The sequence below is a fragment of the Cyprinus carpio genome, chromosome A8, assembly GCF_018340385.1.
Source record: "Cyprinus carpio isolate SPL01 chromosome A8, ASM1834038v1, whole genome shotgun sequence".
NCBI classification, from domain to species: Eukaryota; Metazoa; Chordata; class Actinopteri; order Cypriniformes; family Cyprinidae; genus Cyprinus; species Cyprinus carpio.
Genome location: NC_056579.1, coordinates 26,238,126 through 26,254,590, shown reverse-complemented (window position 1 = coordinate 26,254,590; position 16,465 = coordinate 26,238,126). Strand labels below are relative to the sequence as shown.

The following is a 16,465-nucleotide window of genomic DNA, read 5'->3' as shown; positions in this document are numbered from 1 at the left end:
AAAGCAAATCTGCAGGACTGGACAGTTTTAGCAATGTGGTCTGAGAAAGTCAGCTGATCATCAATCATAACTCCAAGGTTTCTGGCTGTTTTTGAAAAAGTTATGGTTGATGTGCTGAATGGTGAAATTGTGATGAAACAATGCGTTTCATGGAACCACAAGCAGTTCTGTCTTGACAAAGATGAGTTGAAGGTGATGGTCCTTCATCCAGCAAAAAATGACTGTTAGAGATGCTGAGATGTGAGCAGCTATCGTCGGATCATCAGGATGGAATGAGAGGTAGAGTTGAGTGTCATCAGCAATGGTATGAAAAGCCATGTTTCTGAATGACAGAACCTAGTGATGCCATGTAGATAGAGAAAAGAAGTGGTCCAAGAACAGAGCCCTGAGGCGCCCCAGTAGTTAGATGTTGTGACGTGGACACCTCACCTCTCTAAGATACCTTGAAGGACCTATATGAGAGATAAGACTCAAACCACTGGAGTGTGGTTCCTGAGATGCCCATTGCCAATAGGGTTGACAGGAAGATCTGGTGGTTAACCATGTCAAAAGCAGTGGACAGATCCAGCAAGATAAGTATTGAAGATTTTGAAGCCGCTCTTGCCAGTCTTAAGGCTTCAACAACTGAGAGCAAGGTAGTCTCAGTCGAATGTCCACTTCTGAAGCCAGATTGCTGAGAGCAGGAGGTAGTTCTCAGAAAGGCAAAGACTTGGATAAACCACTTTTTTTGAAGCCAGATTGGTTGTCTGTAGTGTCTCAGGTGTTAAGGTTGGTTTCTGTGTGGGAGAGCTTGGCAAAGACTGAGGGAAAAACACCAACTGAAGTTGTGTTGCAAAGAAAAGAAGACGGAAAACCAGTTGAAGGAGATGTGGAATAGGATCAAGTAAAAGTGTTAAGAAGGATGAGTTTTGGAGACTTCTGCCTCAGAGAGTGAAGAGAGGATCTGAATGTGATGTTTGTTTGAAATGTGCTTGATAGCACTGTGCACAGCTTTTAAATTTATTAATGAAGAATGTGGCAAAGTCGTCAGCTGTTAGAGTTGATAAAGAAGGGGGAGGAAGAGGACAAAGGAGGGAGGAAAATGTTTTAAAGAGCATGTTTAATTTTGTTATGATAGTATGTCCTTTTAGCAGTGGATACATTAGCAGAGAATGAAGAGAGGAGTGAGTGATATACATTAAGGTCAGTAGTATTTTTTTATTTGCACCACAGCCTTTCAGCAGCCCTGAGCTTAGAACGATGCTTGCAGAGAACATCAGACAGCCAAGGGGCAGAAGAGGATGTATGAGCTGGCCTGAAAGACAAGGGTCAGGCAGTGTCTAAACAAGATGTAAGAGTGCAGCAAAAAGTATTAGTAGCACTGTTAGCATCAAGAGATGCTAACTGTTTATGGGGAGGAAGCAAACATGAAACCATAGCAGATAGCCAGGAGGGTGAGAGTGAGTGTAGGTTACGTCAAAAGATGACATTTTGAGGGGTATGTGTTGTATCAGGAGCCATGTTGAGATTAAGAGTGAGGAGGAAGTGATCCGAGGTGTGCAGTGGAGTAACCAGTATATGATGGTTGTATGATTTGTGAGTAGCTGTAGTTCACAAATTTGTGAGTAGGTAGTCCACTCGCTTGAGATCAAAAGAGGCAAGCAGAGTGTGGAAGTCTGCAGCCTGAGGTTTATCTAAGTGGATGTTGAAGTCTCCAAGCATAACTAGGAGAGTACAATCTTCAGGAAAGTTTGAGAGCATTACCTTGTGGTCCTGGGGGTCGATAAACAATGACAAATTGGATTTTAAAAGGGTGGTTAATAGTGACTGAATAGGATTCTAAGGAGCTGCTAATACCCAGAGAAGGTAAAGGAATACATTTCCAATCATTAGAGATAAGCAGACCAGTACCTTCACCTCTTCCAATCATATGGGGAGTGTGGGAAAATGAGAAATTATTGGAGAGTGCTGCAGATGTAGCAGTGTCCTCTGGTTTGATCCAGGTCTCTATCAGGGCCATGAGGTTCTAGTCTTGAATGACTAGTAATGCCGCGACCGCTGCTGCGGTGTACTAATGTTTTTTATACCCGTTTGACAAAACGGAAAATTAATTCAGCTGAACACACTTTACTGTTTATCACAACAAAGGGCTAAGAAAGCGCACGACACTGACAAGGTATGCGATAGAGTACGAGACCAAACGCAACTTCAGTACATCTCAACACAGTAAACAAAACAAGCATTTCCTAGCAATTAAAACTGTGCTAAACACAATGAGACAAGAAATAATACACTTATGATCTGCTTTTAACTTCCGCTGATTGATTGCTTCTCTCAAACAGTATTTCTTTACACTGTCTTTTGCTAGCTCTTAAACACACTTTGCTGTTTATCACAACAAAGGGCTAAGCAAGTGCACGACACTGACAAGGTATGCGATATAGTACGAGACCAAATGCAACTTCAGCATGTCTCAACACAGACATACATATATACATGTTTACATACACCTTACCAAACCCACAAAATGTTAGTACTTTTCACAAAATAATAATATAATATTTTTTATTTAGTACAGCCTTAAACAAGCTATTTCACATGAAAGATGTTTACATATAGTCCACAAGACAAGTTAATAACTAATAATAATAGAAACTGGTGACACATTAAAAGGCCTCTGATTGGTTGCTGTGTTCAGACATGTCTGCGATTGGCTACAACGCTCAACTCTGCCTAAACACACTGCAAGTATTTTCATTACTCAGTTATACTATATTGTACATTTTGCAGGGTTTTTTTTTTTTTTTTTTTTGACAATACCGCGTTCATTCCTAATTGGACCGAAGCAGCCTGACACTGGTCAGTAAAGCTGATTCTGACTGTGGAAATGCATGCGCTCACCTCTTTGCACCAGCAGAGTAACTTCACTCCCTTGTGGACATTTGCTGAGGAGATCCACGATCTGGTTGTGGCTCATGCCCTGCACGTTCCTCTTGTTGACTTCTAACAGAATGTCGCCCTCCTTCAGCCCTCGGCAGCGTGGGTAATCCACGATCTGCTTCACCTTCTGCCCTCCGCCAGCCAGACTGTCTGCGATGGTGAAGCCGAAGCCCTTGTCGCCCTTCTCGATGTGGACCGTGATCAGCTCGGGCTGCGTGGCTATGGAGGATGCCAGAGTCACCACTTCACTGGCGTAAGCGAGACAGCTGTCAGCCGTGGCCATCAGAGCGCTGTCCGCAGAGGGGCCGTACGGGACGGGCTCAACGGTCCTTCCACCATATGCCATCTGAACCGCCAGACCGGGGATGGGCTCCAAGCCCTCCTGACTGTTCACTATGATAGGCTCTTTGTCCAGAATGGCCACTGAGGTCACCAGGCTAGTGTTGGGGTCGTCGGGGTCAAAGGGCAGAGGATAGCCGCGGCACAGCTCCAGCTGGACCATGGAGCCAATGGGTATGGACTGGAATATCTTCACCACCTGAGCATGAGTATATCCCAGCACTATGGTGTCATTCACACTGACTATGACGTCACCTGAGACACACACACACACACACACACACACATATATGTGTTAGAGAAATAGCCGCACCACTCTACTCATGTGACCTGCAACTCATCATCAAATAGACGTGCATCACAAATGAAATCTAAATGAAAATTATGGGCTAAAACCAAAAATTTAAGAGTACTTGGCTGAAAACCGGAAAAAAAGACAGAAAACAGGATATAGGTTTAAATCATTCGAAATACTTCTGCTTAATGTTACACTGTCAGCTATGCAAAAGAAATCTATCGTATCTCTTGCTCTGGCTACTGTGTATAGATGACCAGGGCCGTATACAGAATTCCTTAAAGAATTTGCAGATTTCCTCTCAGAGCTGTTGGTTACCGTTGATAAAGCACTAATTTTCAGAGATTTTAACTGCACAAGCTAAAAGACTGAACTTGAGATTTAAGAATCCATATCAGTATTGATATTATCAGTGTTACACAGCTGTTGTAGTTTATCCACTGGATGCATGAAATGGACACTGACACAGTCAAAACATGCCATCATAGAAACGCTAAACGACGCTGTTTTGCTGAATGATTTCAGGCTTCCAAAACTTCTTTTGACTGAAACTGAAAATGGCTGATTTTTAGTGATTCTTCACTATCAAATGTGACCCGTGCTGGCAAAATCAATCAGAATTCGCACGGGCTAATTTTGAGCTACAGGCAAAAAGAGTTGAAAATGTCAATTTTAGTCAATTTTGAGGGTTTCACAAAGAATTAGTTCATTAAGCCCTCGTCTAGCAATTCCAGTGCTCCAAATAATAATTTTAGATGTTAAATTATCTTTATTTGTATGTTTTCTGATAGGAGTGCCTTCCTGACTCGTTTCTTGCGCTAACTGTCATCCAAAGTGCTTGTGATCCCGATAATTACACACATATACACAGAATTACAGTATATAAGTGTTCACTCAAACATAATCTGTTATGTCTTAAGTGAACGTTTGGGGAACTGTTGGGGAAAAAAAATCTGATGCGTAACATTGTATTAGATCTGTGCATTACAGTAGGTCTTAATATATGCAGTCTGTCTCATTAATGTTAATCTAACAATAAAAGAAAAGAGGGACTCACTCACTGCTCTTGATTGAACTGCTTTTGTAGATTTAATAATCCATTTATTTGTAATGAACAGACAAAAGTGATTTTTACATTTGATTATTTGTTTTTCTTGCGTGAATGCTTTTGTTTATATGTAAAATGAAAAAGGTCATGCATTATTTGTTTATTTCTTATATTTGTTCTACTTTTTTGCATCTATTCTTATTTATAATAACAAAGATAACAAATAAAAATAGCTATATTGTGATTATTAATATAGTAATTATTATTAAGAAAAGAAGTGGAGGAAAAGATGTACCGTTGCTCTGTGCATTTGCTGTGGAACCTTCAGAAGACTTGAACTCGATTTTTCTCGGAATTGACTTTGCTGAATCGATCGACTTTAAACAGATGTAGCTCAGTCATTTTTTGTCTGATTTCAACAAATCATACATCATTAACATTAACTCATTTTTGAAAATTAGCTCATTGTGACTCATTTTGCCAGCACAGGTCACAGATAGCTCTTCTGAACCAGTTCCCATTAGCGATTAACTGATTAGCAACTCTTTGTAAATCCCTATCTTTGACACAGTTCACTTCAACGCAAATCCTTTACTCTTCAGGTATCATTCAGGATGTGTTACAGAAGAGAGAGGCGTAAAACAGGGACAATAAGCTTCAAGGTAAATGCACACACTACATGTCGAAAAGCATTTCTTAACCCACAGATTCTGCCCACAATTAATGAAAAAATGATGCGACACAACAAAACTCCTTGTGGATTTAGTAATTTGATATGCAGTGTTTGTGAATCACTCTCTCATTTTTGATGATTAATATGTAAGAGAGGCGGTGCTTTGATTTCAGTGTGGGAGAGACTTAAGAAACATGTGACACACTCAGATGATTATGGAAGAGAGAGAGCTGTTCTTGTGTCATGTCTGGTTAGGATGTTCGGACCTGTTTCCATCTTTCCGTCCACAGCGGCCGGTCCGTCCAGCACCAGACTCTTGATCTGCAGGAACTCATCCGGCTCATCGCCGCCGACTACAGTAAAGCCAAAGCCTCGCCTGCTCTTCAGCAGCTTAGTGCTTATGAAGGTCCCCTTGAGTTCGGCTGGATTACGGGTAAAGAACGGCTTTCCTCCTGCTCAGATACACACACATACATCATTAATTATTCAGTTCTGTCACTGTAAATGCTTATTTAGTCAATATTCTTGGTGGTTGCATATACAGTCGAGGCCAAAAATATTGCCCCCTTGGTAAATATGATCAAAAAAGGCTGTAAAAAAATTTTCTGCATTGTTAATCCTTTTGGTCTTTTATTTAAAAAATTCACAAAAATCTAACCTTTCATTGGATAATAAGAATTTAAAATGGGGGGAAATATCATTATGAAATAAATGTTTTTCTCTAATACACATTGGCCACAATTAATGGCCCCCTTTTATTCAATACTTTTTTGAAACCTCCATTTGCCAGTTTAACAGGTCTTAATTTTCTCCTATAATGCCTGATGAAGTTAGAGAACACCTGACAAGAGATCAGAGACCATTCCTTCATCCAGAATCACTCCAGACCCTTCAGATTCCCAGCTCCATGTTGGTGCTTCTCCTCTTCAGTTCACTCCTCTCATTTTCCGTAGGGTTCAGGTCAGAGCATTGGAATGGCTATAGCAAGCAGAAGCTTGGTTTTGAGCTCAGTGACCCATTTCTGTGTTGTTTTCGAGGTTTGTGTTTGGGTTATTATACGGTTGGAAGATCCAAACATGGTCCATTACAAGATTTCTAACAGAGTCAGTCACTTACTGATTTTTTTAACTGTTGGTATTTGATAGAATCCATGATGCCATGTATCTAAACAAGATGTCCAGGACCTCCAGCAGAAATATAGGCCCACAACATCAAAAATACAGCAGTATATTTCATTGTACACATGGGGTACTTTTTCTCTCTGTGTTCACCAAACCCATCTTGAGTGTTTGCTGCTAAAAAGCTAATTTTTTAGTTTCATCTGATCATAGAAGCCATTCCCATTTGAAGTTCCAGTCATAGCTGATAACTGAATATGCTTTAGTTTGTTTTTGAATGAGCTAGGAGAATTTTCTTGTGACCCTCCCAAACAACATGTGTTGATGTAGGTTCTGTTTGACAATTTTTTAAAGGTTTTCTGAACCAGAGACTCAACTATTTTCTGCAATTCTCCAGCTGTGACCCTTGGAGAGTCTTTAGCCACTCAAACACTCCTTCTCATCGCACATTAGGACGATATAGACACACGTCCTCTTCCAGGCAGTTTTGTAACATTTTCTGTTGATTGGAAATTCTTAAATATTGCCCTGATGGTGGAAATGGGGAATTTTCACTGCTCTAACTCTTTTCTTAAAGCCACTTGACCAATTTGTGAAGCTCAATTATCTTTTGCTGCACATCAGAAATATATTCTTTGGTTTTTCTCATTGTGATGGATGATTAAGGGAATTTGGGCTTTGTTTTCCCTCCTCTTTATATTTCTGTGATTTTATGTTTATAATCATGCTGGAGTGCTCAAAATTGTGAATATGAATGGGGATATACTTCAGAGATATTTTACTCATAAGAATTTATAGGGGGGGGGGCAATAATTTGTGACCAACGAGTATTTGAGAAAAACATTCATTTCATAATGATATTTCCCCTCCGTTTTAAATTCTTATTATCCAATGAAAAGATACATTTTTTGTGAATTTTTTAAATAAAAGACCAAAAGGATTAACAATGCAGATGAATTTTCACAGCCTTTTTTGATCATATTTACCAAGGGGGCCAATATTTTTGGCCTCGACTGTAAATGGGAATGAAAGTGAGTGAAGTCTCACGCTTGGGGCCCTGGGCCTGAGGGGCCAATGGAATGCTCTGAGGGTCTCTGTATGTCTCCAGATGACTGGGCACATAAGAGCCTATTGCAGCACCGGCGGATGAGTGCTCCTCTATCCATTCTGACACGAACCAACAACACCACCAGAACAGAAAAAAACATAAGTATAAGATAAGAACCATTTGATAATAAAATTTACATTGTATATTGGCATGTCTTAAATAAAGTGACAGACAAACTGAAATTTCCATTCAGCAAAAACACATTAAATTAACCAAAAATTACAGTAAATACATCAATAATCAGCATATCAGATTGATGATGATGTTTGATGTTTTAAACTGTATTTATGTAAATGCTAACCTGTATGTATTTCTAGTGTTCTGTATTTATTTTAGCCCTATTTCCCTTTCCCTAAGTGGTTATTGCACTTGTCAGGGCGCTATTGTAAATAAGAACCTGTTCTTAATGACTTGCATGTAACAATAAAGGTAAAAAAAAAATATTCTGAAGGATCATGTAACACTGAAGACTGGACCAATGATGCTGAAAATTCAGCTTTAAATTTGAATAAATGAGACCCATGCTGGCAAAATGAGTCTGAATGTGCACCGGCTAATTTTGAGCTACAGGCAGAAAGAGTGAAAAATTTCAATTCAACACTTTAACTTGATAATCGACTTTAGTCATTCTACTAACTATAAGTAACTTGCAAGCCAACTCAGAATATAAAAGAATTAGTTCACTTTCAAATAAAAAAATTCCTTATAATTTACTCACCCCCATGTCATCCAAGATGTTTATGTATTTCTTTCTTCAGTCGAAAGGAAATTAAGGTTTTTGAAAACAATCCAGGATTTTTTTTTCATATAATGCACTTCAATGGACTCCAAACGGTTGAAGGTCAAAATTACAGTTTCAATGCAGCTTCAAAAGGCTATAAACCATACCAGACGATGAATAAGGGTCTTACCTAATGAAACAATTGGTCATTTAAAAAAAAAAAAAAAAAAAAATGTATACGCTTTATAAACACTTTTCTCTCATTTCTGCCGACTGTCAAAACCGGAAGCCGCTCTGGTGGATGATGTAAGCACGTCGGCGTTGCGTGATTAGTGACGAATGCAGAGAGAGAACAAAACAAAACGCCGTTCACGAATTAGAAGCCCAAAACAAGGATTTATTAAGAAAAATGTCGGATGATTTCGATATAAGCCAAGAGGAGACTGGTTTTCCTTTGCTAAAGTAAGGAAACGCACGCGCGACCCATATGTGCTTCGTCATCCACCGGAACGGCTTCCGGTTTTGACAGTCGGCAGAAGTGAGAGAAAAGTGTTTATAAAGCATACACCATTTTTTTTTTTTAAATGACCAATCTTTCACTAGATAAGACCCTTATTCATCGTCTAGTATCGTTTATAGCCATTTGAAGCTGCACTGAAACTGTAATTTTGACCTTCAACCGTTTGGAGTCCATTGAAGTGCATTATATGGAAAAAAATCCTGGAATGTTTTCAGCAAAAACCTTAATTTCTTTTCGACTGAAGAAAGAAATACATAAACATCTTGAGGGACATGGGGGTGAGTAAATTATCAGGAAATTTTAATTTGAAAGTGAACTAATCCTTTAATAGACTTCCTGCTTCAACTGACTATAAGTCACTTTGCAAGTACATGGGAAACTATTTTACTAATCCTAACCTAACAGTCTACTAGTACTCTAATAAGACAGAATTTACATGCAGTTACAAAGTTACTTATATTAATAAGAATGTCAGAAGTGGGTTATCAAAATAGTGTCAGCAATTCAATCTATGTAAGCATGTGTAAACCCATGCAAATAAAAAAACTATACAAAAACACATAAACAACAACACACAACTAATAAAAAACCACTATGCAAAATATCATATTCACCACAAAATAATAACCACAAAAAAATATATTTCACAAAAGAATAGTTTTAAGACAGTTATTTCAGTTTTTTTTTTTTTTTTTTAAACCTCTGCAGTTATTATCTTTCACTGTAGTGTGTCAGCAGGAAATATCAGTTTACATTTCCAAACATTAATTTTGCCATTAACTGTAATAATGCAGTGAGATTTTTGGGCTCACAGAGATCTGATCTGATCATCATCAGTCTGTCTGTGATTACATGAAGAAACAGAACAAACTGAGACAGATTCAGTCCAGAAGAACTGTTTCTCCGAGATGCTTCAGAAACCTTCCTGCAAAGCTTCAGTACTGTGAGAAGTTTTAGGCACATGTGCAAAAATGCTGCAAACTGAGGATGCTGTAAAAAATTATTCCATAAATAGATTTCAATCAATTAACTTCCATTAATTAAATCAAATCAATATTTAATGTGTCCATTATTTGTGTTTAAATCAGCTATAGACCTTGGTGCACTTGCACATAGTATTGCAGGAAGGTTTGTGAAGCGTCTCGGAGTCGTGGCCACAGTTCTTCTGGATTGAATCTGTCTCAGTTTGTTCTGTTTCTTCATGTAATCACAGACAGACTGATGATGATCAGATCAGATCTCTGTGTGCAGCACTGGCTGCTGTCAGACAAAACTCTCACTGCATTATTACAATTAATGGCAAAATGATTGTTGGGAAATGTAGATTGATATTCCCCACTGACACACTAGAGCAAAAGATAGAAATAAACTTTTTTGTTGGTGAAAATCCTAAGACTTTTGCACAGTGGTGTATGTGAGTTTGTAAGCAGTTTTTGGTATTGAGCTTCAGTAAGTGTTCCTGAAATGATTAGGCTGAAGTGAGCCGCACCTCTGATGTAGCGTCCGTCCTCTGGCGACTGCTGCGCGTCCAGCTGCTTCTGCCGCCGAGCCTCCAGAACCGGGTTCTCATACTGCGTCTTACGGTTAATATGACTGAGACACAGAGACACAGCCAGTCAGCATCATCACCTTCAGACGGATCTCAGACAATCAGTCTGACTCGATTTTCTCTACTAAATGAAACAGTGCATGATGCAATCTAAATTGTGGCCATGATCCGGTGCTTTTGTTACTCAATGATTCCTACAGTAATCGTTTTCAATAATCAGCCCCAAATTTATCAAGTTGATTGACAATTTACAGAATAAAGGGAATTTCTTTAATTCAGTCACTGACCTGAACTGAACTGATTGTGAAACGGAGGGATTTTACACTTACTCAACATAATAGACTCCATACACCGGGTCGTCGATCTTCTCCCAGCCAGGAGGCAGTTCTGACACAAACAAATCAAGAGCCACTGACCAAAAGAATGATAGAAGCTGCATGGTATGTGTTTCAGAGTTTAGTAAGTGTTATGAAAAGACTGTTTCCCACACTTTGTCACCAAAATTTCCATTGAGTTTTTTTTTTTTTTTTCTTTTTTCAATGAATACTGGACGAGGATTTTTAGAAATCCACTGCTATTCTGCTAATTTGATTAATGCTTAAGGGGAACTAAGAGTCCATGAAACAGATCGGCCCAGTTTTCTATCATAAGGTGTAGGGCTGCACGATAATGGTTAATCTGATAATCATGATTATTTTGATTAAAATTATAATCACGATTATTAAAAACGATTATTCCATCCTGCTGAGAAAAAAACCTTGCTAAAAAACCCTCCCAAACTTATCAACTAAAATCAATCAACCAGCTTCAGCTGGTCTCCCAGCCTGGTCTCCCTAAGGAAGTGGTCAAAACCCCTCTAAAACCAGCCTTTTGACAAGCTTTGACCAGCAAAGTCAGGGCTGGATGACCAACTAAAATCAGTCAACCAGCTTCGGCTGGTTTTAGTGGGGTTTTTTTTGTTGTTGTTGTTGTTTTGGTTTTTTTATTAAGCAGGGAAATTAACCAACCTCCACTGACTATACACTGACTTCATTTAAACAACTAAGATAATACAAAACTCATGGTTTTAGTTAGTGTTTTGTCATCTGTATTCACATTACATTTTCTAAGTGACAATTTGTTCGCAAATGGTTTGCCAGTTTTGCTCAAACCCTTAATACACACTGAAAAACAACATCCCCATCCCAACATGAAAACTAAAAAAAATTTTAGAAAATACTACACTCTCTGAATTAACTGATGCTCGCGCCCCCCTTGACAAGTGCCGGCGCCCCACAGGGTGAAAACCCCTGGTCTATATGACACTCTCATGTAAGCAGAATATCGCTGTGGAGATCGCTATACTCGTATGTTTTCATATCATCATCAGCGCTTGTTCCGCCATCAGTGAGCACGCACAGGGTTGCCAGATTGCACAAATTAAATAAAACACCGGACAGAAAGTGTATCCTTAAAGGAGAAAAGCACTGTTTTGTGGCTTAAAGCTCTTCACATCTGGCAACCGCAAGCATGAACGCTAGTGAAGACTTGTTAGCAATGCAAGATAACGCAAATGCCAAATTCAAAACACGTTTCAGGATAAATAATGAGCCGGCCAATATCGTGACGATTATTTTTAATTAATCGAGAAAGGTGGATATCGTTATCGAGATTAAAATACGATTAATCGTGCAGTCCTAATAAGGTGACTGTAGGTATAGTATGTGGTCAAGCTTGATCTGTCGTGATGCTGCAATCGAGCTGTAACAGCTGGTCAAAGCTCTTAATTATCAAGATTTAATCATAGCTGACATTTGAGAAAACTGTTTTTCTTTTTTTAGGAGCCAATCTTCTTTATTTCACTTTAATTAAAGGACAGATTTTACAGAGTATTTTAAATGATAGTCCAAAAAGATAAACAACAAATGCATTTTTGCTCATATTTATCAAGCGTTATATTACATTAGTGGAAGGATCTATATATCCCACATCCTTTTTTATGCATGAAACTCAAAGTTAAACAAAACCATACAGGACTATCCCACTATTTTTGGTATTTTGAGAAGCAGCTTTAAGGAGCTTTGCATTCACTCTCAGTACCGAAGACCTGAGAAGTGACACCCTGCTGCTGAAAACACACACACATAGAGACAGTCATGCTAACAAAGATTGAATAATCAAACCTGGCACAGGTGAGAGGAGAGACGTACCGAGATCATTGTCCAGCTCTTCTGTATGTACACCCTCCTCCAAGAGAAGAACACAGACAAGACAAAACACACAAGTGTGAATATTTGATGAACAATGACAGAATAACAGCACAGAACCATCACGGTCAGCGTACTGCTTCACACACCTACAGCATGCAGTAAAAGTTCATCAGAGAGATCATGAACATACAAACTTTACATCATTACATGAAGACATCTGAATGGAAGGGCTTTTTGATCAATTCATTACCTTCAAATAATTATGGCTTTCAGTGTATGACCTGCTATTTTTCTATGACTGAGAAAGTGGAGTGGGGGGTTGTGGGTAATATATGAGTTTAGAGAGCATGCACAGTCGCACACTTGTATGGCACTTTTGCCATTCTTTTATAATGTACTGTGAATCATGACACAATCGCTCTAATCTTGAGCAGTATCCAAACATCCGAACACGATTCAGATTGGACACAGACACGTTTCCCAGTTCAATAAAGACATTAAACATCTCCTGAAATACATTAACATGTGTGTTCATACACTAGTATAGTTCTTACATGAGAACTGCATATTTGTGAATCAAGTCCATTTGAATATTTTCCTTAATACAAACTGCTTCATAGCAACTTTACTGAAATCAGTCCTTTAGCTTGAGTATCAGTGTTTGTACTTTAAACACAGAGATGTGTCTCTGTTTAAGACTTGTTTAGAAATCTTTTTTCCTCATGAGATTCAGATTTTAATGCCCATGATGGCAGTAATGAACACTGCTGATGAAGGGTGCCCTCTGCTGGTCAGAGACATTGCCTGTCCTGAGCCAAAACAGCACTCATCAGGTCAGGCACATCTTCAGCAACTGACCCAGCTATCTGCTGAACAAACCCTGTGACAGCACAGCTCAAACAGCTGTGACTCCAAGGCCCCTGCTGCCCACAACAATATCTGAAGGCCCCCATCGTGTTTCCAGCTGTTTGTGACTTACTGGACAAAGATTAAGGGTAAGGACTTTTGACATATTCCATTTCTACCCAGTAAAATAATTATTTCATGGAATTTTACATGTTTATTCATTTCCATTCAGTTCTAGAAATCACACTGTCAAAATTCCCGCATATATCCAGCTTTTCCACCACTTTGAGGAATCCTGATTCATCAGTCAAATATTTCAGCTATTTTATTCATTTTGAAGTAAGAGACGTGAGTGAGTGAGTGAGTGACGTGACATACAGCCAAGTATGATGACCCATATTCAGAATTCGTGCTCTGCATTTAACCCATCCAAAGTGCACACACACCGTGCACACACACCCGGAGCAGTGGGTATCATTTATGCTGTGGCGCCCGGGGAGCAGTTGGGGGTTCGGTGCCTTGCTCAAGGGCACCTCAGTCGTGGTATTGCCGGCCCAAGACTCGAACCCACAACCTTTTTATTCAGCTAGAGCGATAGCTGCACACCTTTGTCCATAATAGGGATTTCCTGGAAGGTCATTTGTATTATTGGGTGCTTCTCAAGTGGAAGGCTGCATATCCACGTCATCAAACGTCACTGAAGGTCATCTCAATCGGAAGGATCCTTCCTTTCGAGTCCTTTATTCTGCTGAATTTGAAGGATGCATGGGATGTATCCCCCACAACCTTCAATCACCCACAATCTTTTGTACCCATTCCATTTCATGAAAATAAACTGATGAAAAACAAGTCAGTACTGGGCTTGTCTGAATTTATTATGCAATAATAGACAAAAATAATGTTTTTGGACAAAAGATAGATGTTATCTTTTGTTTTGGTGTAAATTACTAAATACTAAACTGGCAATAATGTAAGCCACGGGGAGACTAGACGACGATTCATTGTATTGTATTAACAGAAAGCCAAATAATATCAAGATTTGAAATAAAAAGTATTTTCCCAAAACAAAGTTTCATTAGTGTTTTTGTGAAGTGATGGTGAGGACGGAACATATGTGACGTAGCCACGTGCACTTACTAGCGTCTCACTCTAGCATTTAATGACGAGGAGGAGTCTAGCCTACAAGCCTCTGAAGGACTGAACTAGGAAGGACACAGCTTTTTGTTTGAGAAGCACCCATTACTTCTATGAGTTCTGCTTGTGTATGTTCTGCACGAGGGCGCCCTCTGGTGCCGAGTATAAATGAAACATACGTCACATGTGAGAGTTTGTCATTTATGGGTTAGGGTTATTGTGGTATATTGAGACATCCATATTTAACACAATAATGGTTTTTCGTTTTAAAATATCACAATCATCATCAATAGCGGTATTTGGCAGCACCCATACATGAGATGCGTTATGGTATGAGAGAGCGGATCTTACCATCATCGTCACAGTCCTCCGGAAGTTTGCGCTGTTTGTCCTGACACCGAGGGTCCATCCATGAGGTCGTCTTTGTGTTGTGGCTATAAACAACAGCATCGCTGGTGTTAATATTTAAGAAATGAAACTGTAAGCAACACATTTTTGAAGTTTATGTTCTGACTGTGTCAAACCAGTCCTCACCGCAGACCTAAGACACGTTTATTGTGTTTCTCTTTCTGAAATGTGTGTGTGAATGATCTTGTACCATGATAGTACTATGGTATCGGGTGAAGTGACGTGTGTAGTGTGGCGGCTCGTACTCGATGAAGTACATCTCTCCGCTCTCGGTGTAGGCCAGCTCCCAGTTGTCTGGCAGCGGTCCGAGCGGGTCCTGGTCCGGAGGAAGGGCCGGGGGTTTGGACGGCAGAGACATGGCCATGTTGTTCAGCACATAGCTGGGGGCATTGTCTCGCACCACGCCGCGCACATCCGGCTGGCTGGAGTCTCCTGTGCACAGCAGGGGAGAGGGAAAGAGACTACGAGCTAAGAACTCTGGGTAAAAATACAGGAGTAAGTGGGAGGAGACACAAGAGAACAGTCACAAACACATGCACACACACCCGGAGAGCTGGAGGAGCTTCTTCAGGCACAACATGAGCTACTCTAATCCAAATAACACATTTCGGGGAAAACTGTGTTTGATTCAATGTTTTTAATTAAACATTCTGTATTCACTGAAATATGAGTTAATTCCAGAAGGTATTTTTATTTTTTTTTTGCTAAACTAGCAGTGCGATACATTAAACACATACAAATTTTGGGTCAAATTATCCATCTTAATTTGATTTGATGAATAATTTCTATTGATCCTTTTTGCTACTGAATTAAATTCAAACTGATTTAGTACAACTTGCTCTAATATAAAAATTCACAGCACACATGAAGATTGGGTAAAACAGTCCATGTTGAATTAGACTAAACTATTTGACTGTTCAATACTGAATGAAAATATAGTACATTCAGGGCTCGCAAAACCGCTAGCCCGACGTCCCGGGACTATTGTGTCTTCCAGTCACCCTGACCAATGAACATCTCACATGCAGGGTTCCCGCAGGTCCTCAAAATGTCTTCAATTTAAGGATACAAATTTAAGACCATAAAAAGTCTTCAGTATCTTAAATGGTATCAAAAAGTCTTAATTATAATTTCAAGAGTCTTACATTTGGGGATGAAAGACAAGAATCGCGATATGGATTAATGTGATGATTCAATGATTTCATCGAGTAAATATGAGCACTGCATGTTTCAAAGTCAAAAGGTGGCATGGGTGTTTGTATGTGAATGAATCTCTGAAGGGAACCGACTATCTTCAGAAAAGGTTTGATGGCATTTTCTTTTCATCTTTCCGCAGCGCTGCTTCCTGTACTGCTGTTAGCGGGGAAACCGCTATATTTCCGACAGCGCCTCCTGCTGGCAGAGAATGAATGTGCATTTTCAATAATCCTGCCTGTAGTTTGTTCAGATCAATGTGAATATGGATAAGTTTTTACATGGCAAACACGCAGAGTTGTAAAGCAGCTAATGTGCCTTCTTAAAATCTAGACAGTTAAGATATATATTGATATATTTTGAATTAATATAATAATTTACGATTCATCCCTTTCTTAAAAATG

The 16,465-nt window shown here is 39.3% G+C and overlaps 1 protein-coding gene across 11 annotated transcripts in view; it reads right to left on the bottom strand.

Moving 5' to 3' along the window:
• The window catches only part of LOC109085513 (membrane-associated guanylate kinase, WW and PDZ domain-containing protein 1-like), a 149,593-nt gene that overhangs the window by 45,567 nt on the left and 87,561 nt on the right, over nt 1-16,465 (bottom strand). For 5 of the 11 annotated variants that reach the window (XM_042762964.1, XM_042762972.1, XM_042762962.1 and 2 more), the window contains exons 5-13: nt 15,113-15,344; nt 14,811-14,893; nt 14,569-14,570; nt 12,453-12,516; nt 10,620-10,677; nt 10,231-10,334; nt 7,440-7,559; nt 5,541-5,726; nt 2,881-3,513 (exon numbers count right to left, since the gene is read on the bottom strand). In XM_042762964.1, coding sequence (XP_042618898.1) covers nt 2,881-3,513; nt 5,541-5,726; nt 7,440-7,559; nt 10,231-10,334; nt 10,620-10,677; nt 12,453-12,516; nt 14,569-14,570; nt 14,811-14,893; nt 15,113-15,344 — 1,482 coding nt within the window. The remainder of the gene's footprint in view (nt 1-2,880; nt 3,514-5,540; nt 5,727-7,439; nt 7,560-10,230; nt 10,335-10,619; nt 10,678-12,452; nt 12,517-14,568; nt 14,571-14,810; nt 14,894-15,112; nt 15,345-16,465) is intronic. The other 6 variants (XM_042762974.1, XM_042762973.1, XM_042762969.1 and 3 more) reach the window with 5 other exon arrangements.